The sequence below is a fragment of the Acomys russatus genome, chromosome 14 (assembly GCF_903995435.1).
Source record: "Acomys russatus chromosome 14, mAcoRus1.1, whole genome shotgun sequence".
NCBI classification, from domain to species: domain Eukaryota; kingdom Metazoa; phylum Chordata; class Mammalia; order Rodentia; family Muridae; genus Acomys; species Acomys russatus.
In genome coordinates this window covers 30,391,819-30,417,981 of record NC_067150.1, presented here as the reverse complement: position 1 = coordinate 30,417,981, position 26,163 = coordinate 30,391,819, and the positions used below count along the sequence as shown (strand labels likewise).

At 41.0% G+C, this 26,163-nt stretch overlaps 1 protein-coding gene across 1 annotated transcript; it reads left to right on the top strand.

The window, feature by feature from the left end:
- Positions 1-53: 53 nt before the first annotated feature.
- Spa17 (sperm autoantigenic protein 17) lies at positions 54-14,949 on the top strand. Its single transcript, XM_051156197.1, has 5 exons — positions 54-208; positions 1,697-1,877; positions 6,534-6,604; positions 9,425-9,502; positions 14,490-14,949. The coding sequence occupies exons 2-5, from the start codon at positions 1,724-1,726 to the stop codon at positions 14,634-14,636; spliced, it is 450 nt and encodes a 149-aa protein (XP_051012154.1). The 5' UTR covers positions 54-208; positions 1,697-1,723; the 3' UTR covers positions 14,637-14,949.
- The last annotated feature ends 11,214 nt before the right edge of the window (positions 14,950-26,163 follow it).

The window sequence follows — 26,163 nt, the reverse complement described above, 5'->3', positions numbered from 1 at the left end:
GCGTGGTCTGTGCGTGATAGGCGGGGCCTTGGCTTTACTTTGATGGCCTCACCCTCGGGCCTTCAGTACGCGAAACCATCCGCGGCGCGGCGGAAGGCGCGCCCCTCTCCTTCCGGGCCGCCGTAGTTTAAAAAAAAAAAAAAACGGTTACCCAGCAACGAGATAAAACAACTGGAACCATCCGCACCAGCTTGAAGAGAAAGAAGAGGTGAGGCAGTTTACCCCACTCCCTCTCCAACGTGTAGGCTTCGTCTTTTTCCTTCGTGTGTCCTAGTAGCTCAGCATCTCCGACACTCCCGTAACTCCGGGAGCAGATAAGGGAGCCTGGGAAACCCTTTTTCGGAGAAGCTAGAATGTTAGGTCGTCGACGTCCTGCCCACGGTTAGACCTGCCTTCCCCCTCGACCGCCCGCGCTCCCCCGCCCTGCCCAGGGGGTTTTACAACCCTCAAGATTCGATATCTAATCTCCTGTTTCCGCCCCCAAAGAAAAAAAGGGAAGACTCCACAGGTCAGGCGTCGTTAAACCTTGAGTCCTTCAGCCTAAACTCCCTCCCGGAGCCGCCTTTGTGATTCTCGGGTAACAAGCCCAACCCTGAAGCAGTCTTTACTCAGTTACCCAATCCGCTGTTTGTCAAACACCGTTAAGCCAGCCCTTATATAACAAAGCAGACGACCGGACAAAAGCAGAAAACCAGACGCCTTATACTTCAAAAGTTGGCTTCCAAAACCACGGCCTTCCTTTCTCAATCCCATCCCAGAATACAGAGGTGCTTGAAGACATTATAGGCCATGCTTCAGAAGTGAGGGCTGGAGAGAAAAGTGAAACTTTATTCAACAAATTATAATAATGTCTAGAACCAAGATTAGTTTGTTGGTTTGCCTTTTGTTTGCTTTTTGGTTTTCTCAAGACAAAGTTTCTCCGAGTAGCCCCTGGCTGTCCTGGAACTCACCCTATAGACCAGGCTGATCTTGAACTCAGAGAGATCCACCTGCCTCTGCCTCCCCAGTGTTGGAATTAAAGGAATACACCACCATGGCCCTCTGACCAGTTTTATTTTTAATTTTGGACTTTAAACGGTTTCCTCTCAGCAATGTAAAGGAGATTATAGCTTCTCAGAAAATCATTGTCTCTTAAGTATTGTGAGCTAGCAAAAACTACCCTCACCATTTAAAAACAGAAAGACAACTACTTAATATCTAGTAAAAACCGTGGTCCTCTAACTTTAAAAATATGCCGGGTACAGTGTTGCACCCCTTTAATCCCAGCACTTGGGAGGCAGAGGCAGGTGGATCTCTGAGTTAGAGGCCAGCCTAGTCTACTTAGTTCCAGGAGAGCCAGAGCTATGTAAAGAGACCTGTCTGAAATAAAAAGAAAAAAATATGGCTTGTGATAGAATTCAAAACTCTAGAACAAATGAATAGATGTGGCAGTGTGAATTTTGCTTTCATTTAGTGCAGATATGTGAATGGGCACCACCTTGACGACACAGCCTGCCTATGGAAGTCAGAAGACGGTCTGTAGTTTGCAGGGATTTAATTCAGATCTGCTGCGATAGAGCACCAGGCCTGGAGTGTGTGAATCTTTCTTTTAAAAGTCCAAAATATGTGTGTCTGAGAAACAATTTGAGTTGTGATTATGAGTTGGCTTACAGTAGTTGTGATTATATAATTTAGACACTTTTTACTAAATCTTCAGGTACCGTAGGCAATTCTTTCCAAGGAGATGTCGATACCTTTCTCCAACACCCACTACCGAATTCCACAAGGATTTGGAAATCTTCTTGAAGGGCTGACCCGGGAGATTCTGAGGGAGCAACCGGACAATATACCAGCTTTTGCCGCAGCGTATTTTGAGAACCTACTAGAGAAACGAGAGAGTAAGCTCTTTAAAAAAAAAAAAAAATGTTTAAACTAAGCATTTTGTTATGGTGAAGCATAAGATAGAGGAATATACAATGTCTTCAGCCTGTGTCATGTCCACAGCCACCGAGACAGACAGACAGACAGACAGACAGATACACGGGGGGGGGGGGGGGGGGGAACATTCACATAAACAAAAAAGGGGGGGAACCTTAAGATCATGGTCATTGTACAGGAAGCCCTTATGAGGCAATTGGTTTCAAATACAGTTCTTACTATTTGAAACAGTCAGTGCCAGTTCACTCCCCCCCAGGCCGTTCTCACTGTACCTCTCCTGTCCACAGTGTGGAACGGGGTAGACGTGTTCTCATGCATCCCCGCCAGCTGACTGCCTGTTCTTCCTGAGAAGATAATTTGCAGCTTTCTTTAAATTTTGATTCTCCTCATTTGAAAGTATTATAAGTGTTATAAAAATAATTCAACACTCCTTAGATTAAATAAATTGTTTTTCACTGGGGTATATGAAACTTCTTCAACAAAGGCACAGAAACAAACTGCCTTGGCAAGTGCATCGCCAGCTGGGGAAGGTAGTTTATATTCTGCGTACTCTCCAGGTCCCATCCTGCACAGTCTGAGGTTCATACTAACAGTAATGCTTTGATTTCAAGCCAAAGCAAAGTTCCTAAGCTGCCTTTCCTAAGTATAGTTTCCAGCTCCCAGCCTTGAAGATTCATGACTAGAGGATCCGGCCCAGCAGTGAAAGGGGAATGATTACAATCATGTTTGTGCTGAAAACCTACTCTTTTGCCTGGAACAATCATCTTATATAAGGTTTGTTATCATTAGTTTGGGCAAAAGAGACTAGAAATATCCCCAAGCAAACAGACATTCCCCCATAAATCATTTTACAGAGAGAGGAAACCCAGAACAAAGCTGGGATCAAAACAACTCCCATGACACAGAACAACTCCTCCCCTGCCCCTTATGATCCTGCCTTTGAAAAACTCAAAATTTCCACCAGTTTCCTGATGACTGTTGCTCTGTCCCATATCCAGTCAGGGTGAATATTTGCTACACAGTCTGCAACATTGGGGAAGAAAAGCTATTAAATCATTTGATTAAAAGTAGTGGGTTTTGTGAACATAAATTTTATTATAACAGTTTTTATAAATCCATGCAGTAAAAATCTTTAGTTATTTGCTTAATTTTAGAACTTAGGAACATACCACTAAAAAATATTTGAGTCATTCTTACCAGGTCACAGTAATAAAAACAGTTGATGACTAACAGCCTCAAAGTACTAGTTCTCTGATAAACAAATGGCTAAAGCCATTTGAAAACAAAAATTAATCACCACACCCATGTCTACCTCTGTCAACTACAGGTGAATTACCAACTAATACAGTATAAAAACTTAGTGTTCCCAAGTAAAGGCAAAGTAAGCCACTGTGGACTTCTGAGTCCACAATATCTAGTCTCCCACACTGCAAGAATTCCCCTGTCACCTTTTTTCACAGATGATGATTAGTCTTGGTTTTTGTGACAGGAAACGTGTTAATATACAATGTAGATGATATCTCAGATCATTAGAAGAAAATGAACTTCTTAATGATGAGATAAAAATGAGAAAACAAAATTGCATCAGTTCTTTATATCATTTACCCAAATGAATTATAAATTGGTTCCAAATTTAAATACTAAAAAAGCATATAGATGCTAGGAGAAAATAGAGTCCCTCACTTAAGAAAACATCTTTCTTGCTAAGTTGCCTCCATTGCTTCAAACTCAAATGCAACAAGGATGATAGAAGAGATTGGTGGAATTGACAGCATAAAAAGTAACCTTGTATGTGAGAAAGCACCATGAAGAAAACAAACACAGAACTGAGAAAAAATGCTTTCAGTTTACATCCCAGTGAGTTAATAAAGCTAATAAAGAGCTCAGAAAATAGTGTTTAACACATCTAAACCAAGAGAGGTCAACAAACAGCTCACACAAAGGTAAACACAGACAGCCCTTAACACGAAGAGCTGCTCAAAACTGTCCCGTAATAACAATTCTAATCAAAATTACACTCAACTGGGGATATCAAGATGGCATAGGGCTAGAAGCACTTTTGCTCTTCCAGAGGACCCAAGTTCAGATAGCAGCACTCACCCCTGGCAGCTCTAGCAGCTTGTAACTGCAGTTCCAGGGGCTCTGACTTCTCTGTTTCCATAGACACACACACACAACTACATGTAAAGAAAAACAGAAGAAATTACACTAAAGTACCAACAACCACTGCTCCATTATATTGTCAGAAAGCCAAAACTTTGACAGTCTGGCTTGTAGATAAGGCTGAGAAAAATAATCCGTCATACCCATTACTACTAGAGGTGCAAAATGCAATTGAAAGAAAAGGAATTCTGCAGTATATGCCAAAATTACTGGCATGCCCAGAAGTTCCACCTCCTTCTTATTATACCATTATTTGTGAAAACAACACAAATACACATATTGGGGGAGGGGTTATTTGTTTGTTGGTTGTTTTTTTATTAATTCTTGCACTGGCTTAAACAACAAGGTAAATCAGTCTTTAACTAATGCCTCTAAAGTTGTGAGCCACAATATACATTTTCTCTTTTAATTTGATTTATTTTGGGTATTTGTGACAGTGATGAAAGCTAACCAATATGTAGCATTATTCTGGAAACTTTGTAACTGTATATTAAAGAATGGATCAAGTAAGTATGATAGTATTGAGAATAAAATTTGCAGTGTAAAAAAACTTCTTAAATAGTTTAATAAAATTCTGTAATCTTGAATTTTAAGATATCAGTGTGATCTTTTCTCTTTTAAAATGAAAGTAGCTCGGAGAGTGAAGGCAACTGCTGAAAAGATGGAAGACCAGAGTCCTACTTCCAAGACCCACATGGTGGAAGGACAGGACAGACTTCTGAAAGTTGTCCTCTGACTTCCAAACATGTGCCAAAGCATGCTTGTGTCCATACATATATAAATAGAGATATGCACACATGCATGCCGGTGCTATTTTAAATTTCACTTTTTTAAATGAAAGTAGTTTCTGGCTCCATACATTTTTGAGACCTCAAAATCATGACTAACCAAAAGTTAGCTGACATCTAGCCTTAAATTATAATCTCTGAATACCATTTCCCATGAGCCAGACTTGCAGTTAGTTCCATACACTTGAGATAAATCCGAAAGTCTAGGCTGACCATCTTCCCATCTCAGGGAACAAGCTCCTAATGGTTTCTAGGGCTGCTTGCCAAGGCCTGAGTAGCATCTGAGTGTCTGAATAAGCTACCACTGACCAGATTTTGGACAAATAGACAATCAAGAAAAATAATGAAAGCCAAGGGACCAGAATTCACCCAAGTTGCTAAATATTTATGAGCTCATAATGCTGAAACCAGGCACACAGAACTCCTTGTCAGGTCACCATAAGAAGCTGTTGGGAGCACCTGGTCATTTTGAAAGCTAGGACAGGAATCAACTCTGACCTTCCTTTCTTGAAGAGCCATATTTCAGGGTAACCAAGTGGTTGACTATTTTCTCTATTGAGTCCATCGCAAAATAAGTACTGATTAATTTGGACATTACCACTTTGTACCCCTACATAAGGTAAGAGCCATCATCAGGAGCCCGTAAAAAGTACTTAAAAATAGAACAGGATATGATTCTGAGATGACGAAGTAGCACTACCAGTCAAGTGTTCATGCCAAAAACAATCAAACCTACATCAGATGAAAACTGCAGCTCTAACTACCAATCTACAGGGAATTCAAGGGCAAATGACCCTGTTACAATCCCCTGGGGAGACAGAAATATCTGCCCCGGAAAATTCCAAAGGAAAACTGGCCCAATCGGCAAATAAATCACACAGAAAAATAAGGTAGTGGTGGATTTTCCACTAAATATTATTCAAAAGACAACAAAAGACATTGTGTGTCCATTTTGAGGCTTTGATGTGACCAAGTGTATTAGACAATGGGGAAATTTTGGATAGTTGCCTGGATACATGATGATTGTAAGGAATTGTTCGTATTTTAGATATAATAATGAGATACATATTTAAATATCTTTAGATAAATTAATCTCATACTTGGGGATAGCTTGAAAATGTATAGATAAAATGAGAATGATAAACCTTGATAATTGTAGTCTCTAGGTAATACGCACATGGGGTTTATTAGAGCACCCTACGCTAGGGGCTTATAATTCTTCATGATGGAAATTTAACTTGTCTATATTAACTGTCTACATTAATGTGTCTTTTTTGAAAACTCTCCCTTATTTTTCACTTTTCCAAACTTCCTAATACAATATGTATTTTATAGTCTTTTTGCATTTGCTAATGCATGTTTAAATGTCTACTTATTTAAAATGCTGACATTTGTTCTGTCTCTCCCATTTTCTTATGAGTTTTATGAAGGCAGAAGTTATGAAAGTATTTAGTGCTTTTGTTATTGAGCCTAAGGGTCATTCGGTGTTAAGCTGGTCGTCATATATGTAATAATTATGTCTACATCACTAGGCTATGCAGTTTCAATAGATTTTCAACTGTCAGTAAAGAACCTATGATTTGAAATAAAAACTTGTGTTCCTGCATTGTTCTAGGTTCATTTTAATGAACACAAAATAAATATGAAATTATTCTTGTTATTTAGAAACCAACTTTGATCCAGCAGAATGGGGGTCTAAGCTAGAGGACCGCTTCTACAACAACCACGCATTCAAGGTATAGTCTTGTGAAGCTACTAGATTTGCCTATAATTTTTTCAGTCTATAAAGTAAATTATTATGGTCTCCCCCAATTTTTGAGAAATGTGTCAAGCATTATAAATTATTAATGATGAGAAATTCTAAAATATCTGAATGGAGTACCAATACTTAGCATGAATTTAAAAATAGCCAAGGAGAAAGGGCTTAATCATCACACAATTACCTCCATCTCATAGTCTTTAAGCTTTATTGTGCATCCCAAGGCATGAATTATATCTTATAAAAGAAAACACTACTAGTCCAACTTTTTCACTTACATGTTACAAAAAGACTAATTTGAATTAAAGATAATGATAGAGTGTTTCTACAAAGTTAATCTCTTTAGTGACGGAACCCGTCATTCTCATTAGTAGTATTCTCAAAGATAGCCTTTCTTCACAAAAACTGTCCTGAGTTGAAGGCACCTGTTACATGTAAGAACTCAGCGTCTCTCTTTACATCTAATGGGATTCTGGTTCTGTGCCATCCTTAGCAGTCAGTACATTCTCTGTTCTGTGCTTGGGGTGAGGAGGCATTAATAGAGAAAGCATATGTGGAGTTGACATCATTGGCATCAACTGAAAACCTGATAAAATTGAGTTTCAATAGACCCCACATATCCAGATTAAAGGTTACATTTTAGCAGCATTCCTCAAAGTGATTTGCAGATACTTTAAAATATAAAAGAAAGGAAAACCAAACAAACAAACTAGCTGGTCTCAACTGCATGGCTCTGTAATTCCAGCTATTAAGAGGCTGAACCTGCTGTTTTAGCGGGCAGTGGTGGCACACGCCTTTAATCCCAGCACTTGGGAGGCAGAAGCAGGCGGATCACTAAGTTCAAGGCCAGCCTGGTCTACAAATCGAGTCCAAGATAGCCAAGGCTACAGAGAGACCTTGTCTCAAAAACAAAACAACAAAAAAAAGGCTGAGGCAGGAGGATCACCTGATCCAAAAGGCTCAGTGAGAGGCAGTAAAACTTACCTAAAAATAATAAATAATAGTCACTATAAAGACAAAGAATTTGCTTGGCCATGGTGGTGCAAACCTTTAATCCCAGCATTCAGGAGGCAGAGGCAAGCAGATCTGTAAGTTCTAGGCCAGCCTGGTTTACAGAGTGTGTTTCTGGAACAGCCAGGGCTGTTGAACAGAGAAACCTGTCTCTAAACAACAACAAGACAATAAATTAATATTTTTAGTGTACTACTCTAGCAGCTGTGGAAATGCCACTTTCTCACATGTTACACAAGAGACATTAACAAAGTTCAGAATTTAATGTTCTCTAGCAGCTTTGGAGAATGTTTTTGTAGAAGCTGTCACTTTGCTTTCAAAAGTGAGTTTCTATCCATTTACACCTGCATGTGTGTGGCTGTTCCATTTATTTCTAGTTTTACCAGATTGTGGGGTTTGGTTTTGGTTTTTATTGAAATTAAAGAGATAATGCTGAAACCCTTAGGTCACCAAGTGGTGGAGGCAGAGACAGGCAGGTCTCTGAGTTCCAGGCCAGCCTGGTCTACACAGAGAAACCCTGTCTTGAAAAACCAAGAGAGAGAGAGGGAGGAGGGAGGAGGGAGGAGGGGAGGAGGGGGAGAGAGAGAGAGAGAGAGAGAGAGAAGAGAGAGAGGAGAGAGAGAGAGAGAGAAGAGAAGAGAGGAGAGGAGAGAGGGAGAGAGACACAACACAGAGAGAGACAGAAAGACAGAGACAGAGAGACAAAACGAGAAAACACAGGAGAGAGGAGAGAGAGAGAGGAGGAGGAGGAAAAAGAAAGAGAATGTTAAGTCCCTGTGTCACATAGAAAATTCAAGATGTTTCCAGGGTCTTATGTTAAAGGCTGTCCCTCAGGACAGAGAGCTAGCAGTGCCCTCTGTTTGGTGGAAGACTGGACTAGCTGTGTCAGAATCAACTGAGCTGGCTCCTTCTTAAACATTTATCTTTCTCCAAAGTGAAACTTGCTTCCTTGATTTAATATATTTTTGTACATTAATTGTATAAAATACTGATTGAAATTTTTCTTATTTTAATTTTATTGTATTAATTTATTCTTATTACATCTCAATGGTTATCCCATCCCTTGTATCCTCCCATTCCTCCCTCCCTCCCATTTTTCCCTTACTCCCCTCCCCTATGACTGTGACTGAGGGGGATTACCTCCCCCTGTATATGCTCATAGGATATCAAGTCTCTTCTTCGTGAAATTTTTTCTTTTTGGTTCTTTTCAAGATATGTTTTCTCTGTAACTTTGGCTATCCTGGACTCACTTTGTAGACGAGACTGGCCTTGAACTCACAGAGACCCGCTTGCATCTGCCTACTTGAGTACTGGGATTATGGGCGTAGGCCACCAAGTCCAACATAATGTTTGACATTTTCATGCATACACATAAGGTGTTTTGTCCATATTCATCCTCTATCACCCTCTCAAAATTCCTTTCTCTTCTGTAATATTGATTTAGTTTTTAATCTATAGTTATCATTAAAAAGTCAGCCTGGCTTCATATTGTGGAATAGAATAACTTGTATTTTATTGCTGTTGTAGAAACACTTTTTTTCATACTGTCTTCAAGATTTATTGCCAAACCTTATCAACTTTTAGTGTGAGGTGGTCGTTTATCCCTTGAGTTTTTGTTCACTTCCTTTTTTCCAAGACAAATTCTTGTTAAAAGACAAATATATTTAATTCTTTAATTTTCCCCCTGATTGTCAATACCTTAACTTCCAGTTTCTCTTAAGCAGCATGATCTAAGAGTTTACTATCTTCAAAACAATGCCTGTGTGACCCTCTCCTCTTTCTCTAGAACCAAGAACAACCTGAGAAATGTGAACAAGAAATGGCCAGGTCATCTGGGAGAGAAGAAACACCAGTTACTCCCTTTGTACGTAGTTTTTTCATTTACTTCTGTATTCCTACACACAACAGCATCACTAAATTTAAAGTTGTGCACAAAATATATTTTAACACACTAGTTATATTATTGAAAATAGAACTTTGCTTTCTAGATAATTAACATCAGGACAAGATGGCAAATTATTTTCAGAAACTCATTCTTCCCTTTAAAAATCTATATCAGAAAAATCTTTCCATGAGAAAGAGGCAGACACATGAATTTGGAGCTTCCTTTCATCTCTCAGATCCATATTCCACTTTGGGAATTTCTCCACTACTTCCGTTACTTCCACACAAAGGCAAAGGTTAGAGATAACAAAGAAAAGCAATTACATACTACCAAATAAAATGGCCTTACACGGTATGACTTACTCACGTTCCATGAAAGGTCACCCATAGGAAATGTTTGCCTGCCTTGATAGTCTATATCCAAGCCACCCAGAAATAGGGATACTGTCTCTATTCAGTGGTGTGATAAAGCCATCACTTGGAGGTAATTGTACACAATGCAACATTGTTTTAGTAACTGAAAATTAGCCACCTTGAGAGTGTTGACACTAAGGTAAACACTGCAAACCAGAGTTCAGTAGTATTTAAGGTATTCTATTATTTATTTTTTAATTATTTTTTATTTTTTACATATACATTTATATTATTACACATATATACAATAAACTACCTATAGTAAGAAGAACAGTGACACAATCAGGAATTATATAAATGTTACATTCTTAGTGTTTTGGGTATTTGTATTTGGCATCCTTGAAGAAAACATCTTTCCTATCTTGGTGGGTCTAAAATTCTAAATGTAAATCAATCTCTATCACATATTGTCATTATCAACTTAAAACATCTATCTAGACCTAAAAATATCTTAACCCCTAAACAACTAAGCTTCACTGTGAAACTAAGCTATCTGGTCTTCAACTCCATCAGAGATTTGAGAATGAAAAACTTGATTACCTGAGTATGCTGGGAGTACAGTTAGTAGCTTTCCAAATGAGAAGATGACAGAGACAGTTTGCTACCTGAATAGTCACTCAAAACTCTCTACAAGGTTGGAGCATCTTCTTTAGCCTTTTGGCCCAATATATCTGACAGACATATTTGTGAGGCAGGAACTATCGAGGACTTGCTTACCCGGTCCTGGCAGAGTTTGGCCATCAACTCTGCCTGCATCCAAGCTTGCCCATTTTTAGGCAGAATTCTGTCTGTGGTAGATGAGGACATTTTTCCCCATGGCTTCTTTGCCACATTTGAAGCTGTCTCCATACGGAGGTTCTCTGATGCTCATCATCTCCTTTGAGGTAGTCTGGGTGTTGCCAGGAGTTAGCCTGTCTCATTGTCAGTAAATCTTTAAAATAATAAAAAACATTTTTAAATGCCATATTCTGCATGTCTCTGAGGTTTTTGAAGACCTTATCTAATTATCCTACCTTACCTTTCTATAGAATCATATCTGTCTGCCGCACCTAAGATGTATATTCTTGTGATAAAAGTAGATTAGTGATTGGCATGACCATGATTTGATCAGCTAACAATTAACCTGTATAACTTATTTATCCTAAACAGCCTGCAATAGCACTTTCAAAGTATTGGAAGTAAACCTTGTATTATAATTGAGTTATATGGATACAATACCTCATATTAGAGTAGAAATATATATATATTATATAGTGTGTGTGTGAAGAATAAACCTATATTTAAATTCTATGCCATTGTACCTAGAATTAGAGTTATTTTGCATCTGTATACAAAATTCTACACCAGTGAATTAAAAATAACCTGTGGAAGTGACAATTGAGGCATTAAGTTGAGGAGTAGATTCACTAATTTACTTTTTGTTCTATCTTCCCTATAAATTTCTATATTACCCCTTCTTTCTTTTCATCCTCTATATCCAAACCTAAGAATGTAAGATAGAGAAAAGAGAGACATCATTGAGTCTAACCTTGTTTTCTTTCTAAATAAGACCAATAATAATAGGTAACCAATTCCCATTGATAATAGCCCCTGTTGCCCAAGAAAGAAACCAAAAACTTACCTGACTCCCCTTAAAGGAAATGGGGCATCGTTCTCTTAAGGTTTCTTCTTGTTGATTTGGGATGAATAATACCTAGTAGGGGCCCAAATAAAAGTGGGGAAATGGTTAAACAAGCTAGGAATCCCATTTGTGGTCCAGTTTCTAAATGCTGAGAAACTCCAGCCTTAAATAGAGTCCTGGGTGGTATAATCTGAAATGCTGTACCAATTGGGATAGGAAACTTTCTTTGGAAGTGTCCTGGGAGCTCTCTTGTTCTGATGAACAGCAGCAATTGAAGAACTTGGTGCTTTAACACAAAGGATACAGGATGTCAGTGTCTAGCATGCTGAGAGGAATGCATCCTGTCAGGTCCGTTCTACTGTCACTGTCAGGTTATTTTGTTCTGAAAAACATAAAATTTCTCACAGGCATTATACAGTCCTAAAATTATAAATGTATGAGGTGTGCATGATGCACAAAACAATTAAGGTTGGTTTTCTGCTCTTCGTATGAGCAGAAAAAAAAAGACATCTGTAAATCTTCATTCATGCCATATGAAGAATGGCATCTAATAATAATTCATAGGGCTTCTGTAGCCAACAAGAAGCATTGTTTGTGCCCAGACATTAATGTCTCAGCCAGTCTCAGAGCTATTCCCATATAGTGGGATTAGCAATATAAGTTTCCTGCTTGTTCTGCAGTTTAAATTCTCACATGCTGTCACTTGAGTTTTTTTATCTTAGCCATTCAGATAGGTGTAAGGTGGAATCTCAGAGTCGTTTTGATTTGCATTTCCCTGATAACTAGGGATGTTGAGTATTTCTTTAAGTGTTTCTCAGCCATTCGATATTCCTCTGTTGAGAATTCTGTTTAGTTCTGTACCCCATTTTTTAATTGGATTATTCGGTTTGGTAGTATTTAATTTCTTGAGTTTTATCCTATTATTTCTATGTAGAGATAGTTAAACATTTGTAAATATAGCACATTATAGTAAAACATAAACAAATACATCATGGCCTGTAGTCTTTGTAGTACAAACTAAGAAAGACTGGGTTTTGTGTAAAAATATTCATTCTGTCACTCAGGGAGGCAGGGGCAGGCAGATCACTGTGAGTTTGAGGCCAACTTGGGCTACAAAGCAAGTCTAGGACAGTCAAGGCTACCCAGAGAAACCCTGTCTCAGAAAAACAAAAAGAAAGAAAAAGAAAAAAAATAAGAATTTATTCTGTTTAATGTCAGAGTTCAAACCTTTGGGTTCCTTTTCGTGTTCTTATATCTTAGTAATATCTGATGCCTAAAATGCGCATGCCCATCAAGGAGTACTTCACTTCCTGCCCACTGAGACACAACTTTTTCTTACACTATTTATTTATTCTAGGATAATATTGATAAAACCCAATTAGCCTAACACTGACATCAGATGTAGTAGGAATTCAGGAAATGGAGTCATTTCTTCTTTTATGGGTGGTCTTTATAGGCTATTATGATGTGTGGGTTAGGACCTCAGTGATTTTTAACTTTACTACAAGAGTAATTCACTTGCCAATATTTAAGGATTTATCTTGAAGAATTTTGTGTTGGTCTATTTGTATTTAAAAGTTTAAGAGCTAGACTTACGTCACTGTTTGTAATGGAGAGGACTGAGCAGCTCAAAGGTCCATCAATAGGTAACTGAGCGACTGAATCACTGATGAATGACATCAGCACAATGGATACAATGCACGTCCCTCCCAGTAAAAGTGAGAAAAATTAGGTACAAAATAATAGCATAAAAAGGTACCCAGGGGCTGGAGAGATGGCGCCAAGGTTAAGAGCACTGGCTATTCTTTCAGAGAACCCAGGTTCAATTTCCAGCAACCATATTCACATGGCATCTCACAGCTGTCTGTAACTCCAGCTCCAGAGCATCCGACACCCTCACACAGACAAACATGTAGGCCAAACACCAGATGTACCTAAAATTAAAACAAAAAAATTTAAGAACCTGTTGTTAATAAAAGAAAGAAAGAAAGGAAAAGAAAAAAGAATACCCAGATGTATTATTCCATGGAGTAAATCGCTGTAGAGCACTGCCATAAGCATCATCTTGTTTGAAAATGAAAAACAAATGTGTCTTCATGTAAATGTTCTCAAAGGTAAAGAAAATTGGAAAGGCTGTGTAAACATTCACAAATACACAACCTACAATTAATGGTTTACTTCTTAGAAGCAAGATTTGGAGAGATGAAAATGTTTCAGTTTTTACTACAAGTGATAAATAACTTGAGGATTTTTTAAATGTATGTTTAACATCTTTGTGGTTTAAAAAAGATGCATTAAGGGCCATATATATTTTAACTTCTACATTTAGTATCCATAAATTTTGCCATCTGTCAATTATACCAAATTTTAAAAGAAAAAAAAAAGTGAAGCTGTGTATCACTGTTCAGCCAGCCTAGTAAAGTGACTTCCTTTTTGATGCTCCACCTCTGCGTGTATGGCTTTCGTTGTCTAAACATCTAGAGATTAGAATTTAACATTTTAATCCATTTTATATAACCATGATTATTTCAAAACAGCTCATCTGCTGATGTTACACAAGAGCTTTACTTCAAGGATTCTTTCTTGCTCCCCACCCTAAACCAATGTGACTTCTCAGGAGACTTATAATAGGTACAGCCTGGGAACAACAACGACAAAAAGATTGCAGGGATCTTGCGTTAAGACATATTAACAAAAAATAAAAAATAAAAAAATTTTAAAAAAAGACATATTAACGAGAGGTAAGCTAATCTCTGCTCTTTTGGCATTCAGCCTTTGGTACACATACAACGTGACAATGTATAAAATCCCCCAGAAATCAACAGTCCTCGAATAGTTGCATGTGTAAATTGGTTAAATCTATACACTCATGTCAGTGGTACCTACATACAGCATTCTGGGAATGTCTCTCATTTCTCTCTTTTCAATGAAGGAGGAGTCTACTGAGGAAGAAAAAGAAAAGGAGGAGCAAGCTGCTCTCAAAATCCAGTCAGCCTTCCGGGGACACGTGGCCAGAGAAGAAGTAAAGAAAATGAAGTCAGATAAAATTGGACAAGAGAAAAGAAAGGGACAAGAGTGAGGTCACAGGTTTTAACCCCCAGAAAACATGAAAAAGTAATCCAAATCCATCAATGTTGTGGTTGTCTTTTTTTCCTCAGTAAAGGAGATCTGATGTGGAATGACATTCATTGCTGTTGTGAAAATCTGTCACGAGCATTTGTTTAATAAGCATGCCACTGAAACACACCCTTTGAAGAGTTCCCTGGGAACAGGAGAATTGGCTAGACTTGTCCCAAGCTGTGTATAAACACCTTTGGATTCAGCGTCTGAACAGTAGTGTCTAAGGATTCAGAGACCTCGGGTCATGTGGTCTAATACCTGGTGAGTAGTTTCTCTGACCGCCCTTAAACACTGAGCTTTAAGCTCATGTTTCTCTTCTGATGATAACCTCGTTGCCTTGCAAGTATACTCTGCTTTCTCTCTCTCTCTCTCTCTCTCTCTCTCTCTCTCTCTCTCTCTCTCTCTCTCTCTCTCTCTCCCCCTCTCTCTCTCTCCTCTCCTCTCCTCTCTTCTCTCCTCTCTCTCTCTCTCTCTCTCTCTCTCTCTCTCTCTCTCTCTCTCTCTCTCTCTCTCTCTCTCTCTCTTCGTGATGGTGATAGTGGTGAACCCCAGGGTCCTGAGTGAACTATATACTGAGCCCTAAGGTTTTTTTTAATAGTTTGGGTTATTGAAAAGATAAGTAAAGACCCTCCTTCCTGTAAATTGCACCTACTGGTATTCACTTGTCATAACAAGCAATCATTCATTGAAAATGTATTGTGAACAAACCAGGCACGGTGGCACAGTCCTTTAATCTCAGCACTCAGGGAGTCAGAGGCAGGCAGATCACTGTGAGTTCGAGTCCAGGACAGCCAAGGCTATAAAGAGAAGCCCTGTCTGGCTCTCTTTTTTAAGATTTATTTGTTTGTTTATACAGTGTTCTGCCTACATGTATGCCTGCATGCCAGAAGAGGACATCAGATCCCATTACAGATGGTTCTGAGCCACCATGTGGTTGCTGGGAATTGAACTCAGGACCCTGGAAGAGCAGTCAGTGCACTTAACTGCTGATCCATCTCTCCCCATCTCGAAAAGAAAAGGAAAAAAGAAAAGAAAAGAAAGAAAAGCAAGCAAGAAAGAAAATGTATTGACCACCATTCATGTGCTGGATTAGTAGTGAATATTGCTGCTTCAAATACGCAGCTTCCAGGTTTTGTTTTGTCTTGGGACAGGGCTTGAGTATATAGCCCTGCTTGAAAGTCTCTTGCTGATTACTAGTCAGCTGCAAGCACGGGCCACTGAGGGCCCTCTACACCCAATCACTGGACTCCTCGTTAATATTCACCTGCCCCTGTCATCCATTCTCATAACTTTATAACCCATTTCACATGATTGCTAGACCTTGCTTTCCTCCAGCTCTAGCCTTGTATAGCCAGATGCCTACTTAATATTTCTACTGGGGTATCTACTGGCTTCTCAAAATGAAATCACCCAAACAACTTCTGATACTGATCTCCACCTTCCCCCCCCCCCCACCCCCCCCAACTGCAGTTCTCTTGGTGTTTCTCACCTCAGAAAAGAGTGTTCTATGCGGCCTAGAGAATTAATGACCTATGATAGCCATACTTTCCCGTTTGAGTGAGTGAGTTCATTACATATATAGTATGCCTAAAATAAAGGAATGAGTGGGATAGGAGATAGATAGATAGATAGATAGATAGATAGATAGACAGATAGACAGATTCAGCAAAAATCAACTGGTAAAGCCCCACTGAGGTAGCCAGCTAAAGTCCTGGTTAAAAGCAGTATTCCTAAGGGTGGGGTGGGGGGAAGGTGCATGCCTTTAATCTCAACCCTCAGGGAGTCAGAGGAAGGCAGATCTCTGAGTTTGAGGCCAGCCTGGTCTATAAATCAAGTCTAGGTCAGCCAGGGCTATTATACAGAGAATCCCTGTCTTGGGGGGAAAAAAGCAGAGCCCCCTCTAGTGAGGCTTCCAAATAAAAGAACAAATAGCAGCATATGTAGATGACATCATTAACTGGGCATTCACACTACCGCAGAAACCAGCCAGAGAAGCTGAGGTTTGTTGGAGCTCCCTGTCTGTGGGTGTGATTCTCATTACATGGTGGGACAGACAATAAATAGTGGTGACATCTGGTGGAGGTGCCTTCTATCTAGCTGGCACCAAGAGAAAGTGTTGTTCCTGAGCTGTTTTGAGGTTCTCTTCTCTTTTTGTCACAGAGTTATGGGGCAGCCTATGCTCAGACAAGAGGCCAAGGATGTAAACATTTATGGGTTTTTTGGTGTGTGTATGTGTGTGTGTGTGTGTGTGTGTGTGTGTGTGTGTGTGTGTGTGTGTGTGTGTGTTTCAGAGGGGTGTCTCACTATGTAGTTTTAGATGGTGTATGTATGTGTGTGCATGTGAGCGTGTGTGCATGTGTGTGTGTGTGTGTATGTGTGTGTGTGTGTATGTGTGTGTGTGTGTGTTTCAGAGGGGTGTCTCACTATATAGTTTTAGATGGTGTGTGTGTGTGCATGTGAGCGTGTGTGCATGTGTGTGTGTGTGTGTGTGTTTGTGTGTGTGTGTGTTTGGGAGGGGTGTCTCACTATGTAGCTTTAGATGACCCTGAACTCACAGAGATCTGCCTGCCTCTGAACTGCTGGGATTAAAGACATGTACTAGCACATTCAGTTTGAAGGACACTTTTAACCGTTCATTGATACTTTGTGAATTTAACATCATGCATCCCAATCCCACTCATCTTCCCATCCCTTTCCATCTGCCCTCCGCCCTTGTATCCTCCCCAACAAAAGAACATTTTTTTAATTAAATTTCTTAAAACAAAAAAGAAAACAGTAAAAACACCTCTCTCTGTGGGAACTGCAGTACATCATGGTATGGCACACAGTATACACTTTGGTCCACACATCTCTACTTGCAAATGTTCACTGCAGTGAGTCACTAGTCTGGTTCAGGGCCTCTGGCTTCTGCTACGCCATCAATACAAGATCCTCACCAGGATGCCTCTCAATATCCTGCTGTTGCCCTGTGCCATGGAGATCCTGCAGCTGTGGATCTGCAGCACTGGCCCCTTCACGAGCTTCAGCAGTTTATAGATGGGGTAGATGTTGGGGTGGGCCTGGGTAGTAGCTGAATCTGTCAGCCCACCAGCTCTCCTGCACCCACACCACCAGGGACCAGGGCAAGCTCTCCAGCTCTGACCCCCACCCCCACCCACCCACCCCACCCTCCACTCTCCCCCCGCCCACCCGACAGCCCCTACCTCCCCACCTCCCCACCCTGTTAACTTAAACAAATACCAAAGCCAGCAAGGGACAGGGACAACTCTCCTGCTCTCCTGACCTCCGGGCCAGCCCACAGGCACTCCCACCACCAGGAACAGTTCTACTGTGCTTCCCTGGCAAGGCTCAACGGCCTGCTCTCCAAGTGCTGCAGCTGGTAAGGGGTAGGGACAGCTCTCCTACACAAATGACCCTTGGGGGACAGGGTAGCTCTCCAGCCTGCCAAAGGTGCAGGTGGTAAGGGGCAAAGAGGCAGCAGCTCTCCTGCAACCACCCCACCTCACAGCAGATGAGAGATGGGCCGGCTTTCCCAGTGCTACAACCAGTGAGGGGCAGGGCCAGCTCTACCCCGCCCTTGGACATCTTAACATGGTCCCAGGCAGCAGCCCTGACCAGGGAGGTCTGCATGGCCTTTGGTGGTAATATGAGCCATGGAAATGAAGACAGGCCCATGCTTCTGGATAATCATGAACCCAGACATGACCCTCAGCAGGCAGCACAGGCTGAGACTGCACCATGGCCTCAGGTGGCAGAGCAGGCTACTCGCATCAGGCTGTTTCTCCCTAACCTCTCATCCTGGCGGACACTTTTAAGACAGATATGTCCACAAATGAAGGGTGGGACAAACCAGCTTCCAGTACCAGCTTCTTTGAGAATTCAGACACATAATCACTTACTAATATAATGTACACAGCAAACGGACACTTCATTCTTCCATTTTTTTCCAAGCCTACACCTCCAGATTCAAATATATGCTCTACCTATAAAGTATACCCAGGAGCTGAACATATCTCACCACTTCCATGGGAGTACATTGATCCTAGTTCCCATCATCTCTCCTGGGAAGTACTGCAAGAGCTTTAACATTGAGGCACACTGTGTAATCTCAGAGTCACCAGCAGTGCCTCTGCTGAAAGACACGACCCCAAACACACCCTTCCCATGATGGCCACAGAAGCAAAAGCAGGAAGAACGACAGGCAAATATTTCAAGTTTTTGTACTTGTCGCCTGTGCTTCATCCTGTTGACAGAAGAAAATCATTTGGCCAAATCTAAAGTCCAAAGGATAACCCTCTGCCTATTTTGCAGTCATAGCAAAGGATTCTGTCCTTTAGGGTACTTCGTGCTATTTTAGGGTAGGGAGTGATGGGGACCAATTTAGCCTACTGTTAAATAATCTGCTCTCTTGGTTATACTTACATCCTCCACACGTGTAAAATATTCAGTCGCGATCCTAACCCCACAGAAGTTCCATCAAATCTTTGAAGTCTAGGAGCTAATGACCTCTACCACGTCCAGGTGTATCTTTTCCTGATGTAGAAACCTTTGAATTAAGGCAAATAACAATGACAATGATGAAATCCTGCTGAGTAATCAGGATTCTATGTAAGGTGAAAGATGGAATGATGTTTCATGAACAAACACCTGGCATGTCCTCTGTACCTGGTATTTGCAAAGGTCAGTGAGTTTCTCAACCCGCTTCCTGTTTTCAGAGCCCAGGAGGCTATTTACCACTAGGGTTTTCCTCTCTTTTGAAGGTAATAGTTATTTTAAATGACTTCTGAGATTCATTTTCATTTTGTATGTATGAGTAGTTTGCCTGCGTGTACGTATGTGGACCATATATGTGCCTGATGTCTTTGGATGTCAAAAAAGGACATCAGATATCCTGGAACTGGAATTATAGATAGTTGTAAGCTGCCATGTAAATGCTGGGAATGGAACCTGTGTCCTCTGTAAGAGCAGCAAGTGCTCTTAACTGCTGTGACATCTCTCCAGCACTGGTGCTAATTAAGCTATCTTTAAAATTAGTGACATTTCTATGTATTTGACTGCAGTCAACTCTATGTGCTAAAAGCTAGACCATCTTTTTTTCTAAGATTTTCAAGAATTGGAACCAAATTTCAATAGAACCCTTAGCTGTAATATTTATCTTATCTCTCTGTTCCTACTCCGACTTAGAATTTTACAAAGGAAAAGAAAAAGCTTCACACACACACACACACACACACACACACACACACACACACGATTAAATTATGGAGGCCCAGAATGATATGCCATCAGTAAGGAAATCCAGTCATGTAATTCAATCTGAATCTGAAAGGCTCAGGAGCAGCAGATGCCAAAAGTCTTATTCTCAGTCCAAGGGCAAGGGCTGGAAGGTACTTGTGGTGTGAGACTGGGAGGTCAAGAGGTCTGAGCCCAAGAGGTACGGTATCTAAGGCCAAAAGAAGATGAATTACCCCAGCTGCCAAAAAGAGAATACACTCTTCCTTTGCATTTCCATTCTGTTGAGTTCCCCTGGTGAGGGGAGACCTACCCTCATTAGTGTACTGATTTAAGTGCTGATCACTTCTAGAAACATCCATAAATATGTTTGGATAAGCTGGCTGGGCATTCCTTAACCCAATCAAATTTGCACACCAAATTACCCATAAACCCACCCCAACAACTCCCAATGATATTAAGTGTCCTTCTGGTTTAAATCTCAATGACTTTCTCATTTCACTAAGAATAGTAGCTGAGGGGTGGGCTTTGGTGGTGGCTGTGGCATACGCCATTAATCCCAGCACTCGGGAGGCAGGGCAGGTGGATCTCTGTGAGTTCAAGGCCATCCTGGTCTACAGAACAAGATCCAAGACAGCCAGGGTTACACAGAGAAACCTTATCATGAAAAACACAAAAACAAAGAAACCTCTGTGTCACTGGAGGTGAGCTTTGGGGTTTCAGAAGCCCGAGGCAGGCCCAGTGTTTCTTCCCGCTGCCTGCTGATCGGGATGTAGAACTCTCAGCTCCCTTTCCAGCACCAGGTCTGTCTGCACGCCAGCGTGCTTCCCACCATGGTGACAATAGACTAAACCTCTGAACTGGAAGCCAGCCTCAGTTAAATGTTTTTCCCTTACAAGAGTTGCCATGGCCATGGGGTCTCTTCACAGTAATAAAACCCTAGCTAAGATTCACACACAAAAGAGTGCTTTGTAGAAAGATAAGTTCAAGCTTTGTTAGCATTTATTTTTCATTAAATATTACTGTCAGTGTACCTAAACAAAAGGAGTTGTTATTATGGTCATTGATCCTTTCCTATAAATAAACCCTAGAGTACCCTGGAGGGCCCTATTCTTTTGTAATGTTTTATGGAGTGTAGTCAGTCAGTGTCTCTATGAGTCAGAGATGAACAGAAGGTCCTAAACTGTCATGGTCATTCTGCTGAGGACTGAGTTGCACCCAACCCCTATTGATCCACTGAAACCCTTATGGCCTGGATCCTAGTACCTGGACATTAAATCTTTGGGAACTTAGAACTGGCAAGTCCGTGAAGGTAGAGTCCTCCTTCTGTCCTTGTTTCACTTGATGACACCTGATGACAGCCCCCCAGAGCTGCAAGCTAAATTCACCCCTTTATTAGTCTACATCAGATGTTCTAAAAAGAGAAAATGAACTAAGATAGTCGGCCTCAAATGGGTAATTTTCTACCTCAGGAGACATCTGTCAATGTCTGGAGACATTTAGTGTTGTAACAGGGAGGCAGGGAGGGAGAGGGTTATAAATATCTGTAGGTAGATGTACCACCACACCAAAAAACTATCCAGGCCAAATGTCTCTGGAAGAAAGGTGGAAAACCCCTGTATTACTAAAAATGTCATGTAGTTCCAAGGGAGGACAAGATTTAGGATAAAACTGACTGAGCAGGAAGTGGGGACAAAAGAAACATACCATAGCTGTTTGTTTAATGATTATATCAAAAACATACTGAAATAAAGCTAAAAATCTTTGGACTTTGACTTCACTTTAATCATTTTCAGTAATTTATACCAGACTGAAGACTCCTGTGCTGTAAATCTGATGCAAAGAAATAGAATAGAAAGCTGAAGATAAGAAGGAAAAGGAAAAAGGAAAAAGATATGAGCTATTGGCTGAACAAAGCAGCTGGATCTGAATGTGCAGAGAAACATGGCCAGCCATGGCCCACCTGGATCTACCAACTGGGAGACACTGGATTGAAGGAGATACATTAAATCAGGACTTGTCCTCTAGGGAACATAGATATCCCCTAAAAGATGAAACATACATTCACAAAATGAGCACAGAGAAGAGAGGCAAGGGTGAAGCAGGAAAAACCACAAGCCATACAGAAATATTCAATGTGATCACGTTAAAATTTGACTTTCATATATTAAAAAAGAAAAACACCATAAGCAAGGTAAAAAAAAAAAAAGCCACACACACACACACACAACAACAACAACAACAGAATGAGAAGAGATATTTTCAATTCTAACTGCATAAAATTAACAAAGAACTAGGGTACAAAATCCTACCCAGTATAAAGGCTGCATGGGAAGAGTGAATACTAAGCCTGTGGTAGTGCTTATGGTAGCAGCAGAACAAGAGGAAGCAGCATCAGGGCAGGCCACAGAAGAACATATATGTAGTGCTTTGTTTCTCTTTTTAAAAGCTTTATTATTTTTACTTTTTTTGCATGCACAGGTGAGGGTTATGTGAGCACAAGCGCAGATGCCTCCAGGGGCTAGATGTACCGGAGTCTCCTGGGTCTAGAAACAGAGGAGGCTGTAAACAACCCAATGTGGGAGCTGGGAACCCAACTTTGACCTTCAGCAAGAGCAGTATTCACTCTTACAGGTTGAGCTTACCTCTCTAGCCCATTTTATTTATTTTTCTATTAATGAGATAAACCGGGAACAGTGACATAGCCCTACAACTCCAGCACTCACAATGGCGGAGGAAGGCAAGTTGTGAGTTGGAGAACAACCTGATTGGCTAAAATGGTGCTGAGAGTCAATGAGGTTGGGTAGTGAAAGCATGAATTGTTATAACTTCCATTCTTATCTATATACTTCAAATATGTTTTAGGAAGGAAAAAAAAAACCCTAAGAATTCTTACAAGTCAATACGAAGAAAAAATAGAAAACTGGGCAAAATGCAAGAACAGAAAAAGAAGACCTAAAACGGTGTTAAGGCTCCCTAACAAAGAAAGCACCAACTCAAACCAGGTATAGTGAGGTATGCCTGGAATCCAGAGCTGGGGAGGCCAAGGCAGGGCGTTAGGAGTTCAAAGTCATCTATGGCGATGTAGTAAGTTCAAGGCCAGCCTCAGCTAGATGAAACACACACAATCGAGGTGTTCGGTGGTCAAGAAAACTTCCTGCTCTTGCAAAGGACTGAGGTTTGGTTCTGCGCACCCATATGGCAGCTCACATCTGTAACTCCGCTTGGAAGGCTTCTGATAGCTTCTTCTGGCTTCTGTGAACACTAAGCATGAATATGGTGGACATACACACAGGCAAGAGAAAGATTCATAGACATAAAAGTAAACCTTTTCTTGGTTTGGTTTGGTTTGGTTTGGTTTTTCAAGACAGGGTTTCTCTATGTAGCCCTGCCTGTCCTAGAACTCTCTCCAGAAGCCAAGCTGGCCTCAAACTTGGAGATCCGACTGCCTCTACCTCCTGAGTGCTGGGATTAAAGGCATGCACCAGACTTTTTAAAAAGGAAAAAAAAAAAAACTCACTCAGAAAAGAAGGAGATTTGGGCCACAGCTCCTTTGTTGCATAGTTGATAAACTATGTCATACATTTCATGTACAGTCTGGCAATTTTTTTTAATTTTCCATAAATGAATGTCATGGACCAGAACCCACTTACTTTGCTCTTATGAATGAAGTTGCCACACTTGTAACAAAGAAAGCCAGCTGTAGCCAGGAGGAGTTGGAGGAAGTGTGCCACTGGGAACAGACTTTGAAATTTCGGAAGCCTACACTATTCCCAATTAGCTCTCTCTGCCTCACACTTGTGGATCAAGATGTGCGCTCTCAGCTACTGCTCCAGCACCATTGCCTGCCTGCCTGTTCCCATGCCCCCCACCATGATGGTCATGAACTCTAACTCTCTGCAACTGTGAGCCCCAAATTAAGTTGCCTTGGTCATAGCATTTTGTCACAGCAATAGAAAAGTGACTATGACAAGCATTTTTTAAAAAGCTTTGGTGTGTGTGTGTGTGTGTGTGTGTGTGTGTGTGTGTGTGTGTGTGCGTGTGTACATGCACGTGCCTCACACTGCTAAGTGGAGGTCAGAGGACAACTTGCGGGAGTCGGTTTTCTCCTCTCCCAATATGAGGTTTCTTGGTACCTTGCTGAGACATCCTCTGTTCCAAAAATAATGTTTAGAACCAAATGATTAGATGGGGCTACAACTAGATTTGACTTGTCATCAATATTGCCCAGAAATATATTGTGAGATTCCATTCTTCTATATGAGTGCAATTGACACTGGAGTTTGTGTCTCCTTTTTTATGGAGGCAGGAGTGGGAGAGATGGGGCCATGGAAGGGTGGGGGTGGCATAAGAATTAACTTTGCTTGTAGGAAGGTAAAACCACATGAAAATCCTGAGTATCCGAAGGGGTGGACCCAGTCAGTTAGTAAGCCATCCTCTCGCTCCAAGGCTCTGTGATGCAGGGGCTGCTTTCTGCACACAGCGTGTCCCTTTGCCAATTGGACATCTTTTAGGTTGTGTTGAAAAAGGCTCTAAGAAGAGACTTCAAGGCCACAGGAGGAAGGTGCACCTGCTGGCTGCTTCCTGGCTGCTCCCCATGCCTGATAGTATCACCAGCAGTTCTTCCTGTCCCCGGAGCAGCAGCTCAGTCCAGAAGCATGTGTACCCTGTTTTCAACACACAGCCACCCACCAGGATCCTCAGATGTCCAAATTTCAGCTCCAGGAGGCCCCTTTCCTAAGCAAGTTTTAGTAATTCCAACTTTTCTTTGTCCTTTTAGACTAAGAACTGGCAAGTAGCTGCTTCTAGCAGTGTCTGTCTCTGTAACAGCTACTGTCACTGCAGCAGTCTCGGTCATATGGTAACAATTCTGTGAACCTGATTAATAATTCTTAACATTAAACTCTATAAAGTATAATGGTTTCTGAGTTCCAGTAAGACAGTGATTAATTTAAATGAAAATCAAAATACCAGATTTTGTTTTATTTAGAAACTTGTGGATTAACATAGAAAATTAAGCATGTGCAACTAATTCTTTGTCCTTCAGTAACGTTATTATTTTAAAATGTTGTCCTGGTTAGGACAACAGGAAGTGAACAACAAACACGGAGAATGTGAAAGCTGGAAACCAGATTTATCTAGCAGAACAGGGACACCTGAATCACAAACTGCTGGTGAGGCAGTCTGAGAAACAGGTTATGCCACAAAAATTCACACACACACACAAAATAAAGGACTATTAGGTGTCTGATACCAGAGCTAGAAGTGAAGGCAGGGGAAGCAGATAAGCATGAAAAAAAAAAAAAAAAAGCAACTAACACTGTTGGAAAGTCGGTTCTGTCCCTCCATTCTTTTTCCTGTGTTCACGCCTTACCCTAACAGGTAGCTAAGGGTTTCTAGTCCCAAGAGTAGCATGGTCTCTACAGTTGAAGATGCAGAGCTTGTAAGGATGGAAATGCCATGCTGAGTATCTTAGAGTTTCTATTGCTGTGAAGATGACAACTGCCATCAAGGAAAATATTTCATTGGGGCTGGCTTGCAGTTCAGAGGTTTAGTCCATTGTCATCATGGTGGGAAGCATGGCAGCATGCAGACAGACCTGGTGCTGGGGAGGGAGCTGAGAGTTCTACATCTGGATCAGCAGGCAGCAGGAAGAGAAATGACACTGGGCCTGGCTTGGGCTTCTGAAACCCCAAAACCCACATCCTATAACACAGTTCCTCCAAAGAGGCCACACCTACTCCAGCAAGGGCACATGTGCTAGTCCTTTGAAATAATGCCGATTTCAGTAATTCTCTCTGAATCTATGGAGACCATTTTTTACATTTTTATTTTGATTTAATTTATTCAGATTACAACTCAATTGCTATCCCAGCACTGGTATCCTCCCACTGCTCCCTTTCTCCCACTTTCACCCTATTCCTCTCTTCTAGGTCTATGACAGAGGGGGACCTCCTCCCCCACTATATGGTCATAGGCTATCAACTCTCATCTTGGGGAGGTTGTCAAATATGTGGCACCAGAGTTCATGTCAGAGTCAGTCCCCACTCTCCACATAACTGTGGAGAATGTCCTGTCCATTGGCTAGATCAGAGTAGGAGTTCAATGTTTACTACTTGTATTGTCCTTGGTTAGTACAATAGTTTGAACAGACCCCCCTGGGCCCTGATCCACCTGTCACAATGTTCTTTTTGTAGGTTTCTAGGACCCTCTAGATCCTTCTATTTCTGTATGTCCTATATTTCTCGTACCTA

Excerpts from the sequence above, each read along its gene's own strand:
- Spa17 (XM_051156197.1), top strand. The coding sequence starts at position 1,724 with ATGTCGATACCTTTCTCCAACACCCACTACCGAATTCCACAAGGATTT. Across the intron at positions 1,878-6,533 it reads CCTACTAGAGAAACGAGAGA|AAACCAACTTTGATCCAGCA; the intron begins GTAAGCTCTTTA and ends CTTGTTATTTAG. Across the intron at positions 9,503-14,489 it reads AAACACCAGTTACTCCCTTT|GAGGAGTCTACTGAGGAAGA; the intron begins GTACGTAGTTTT and ends TTTTCAATGAAG.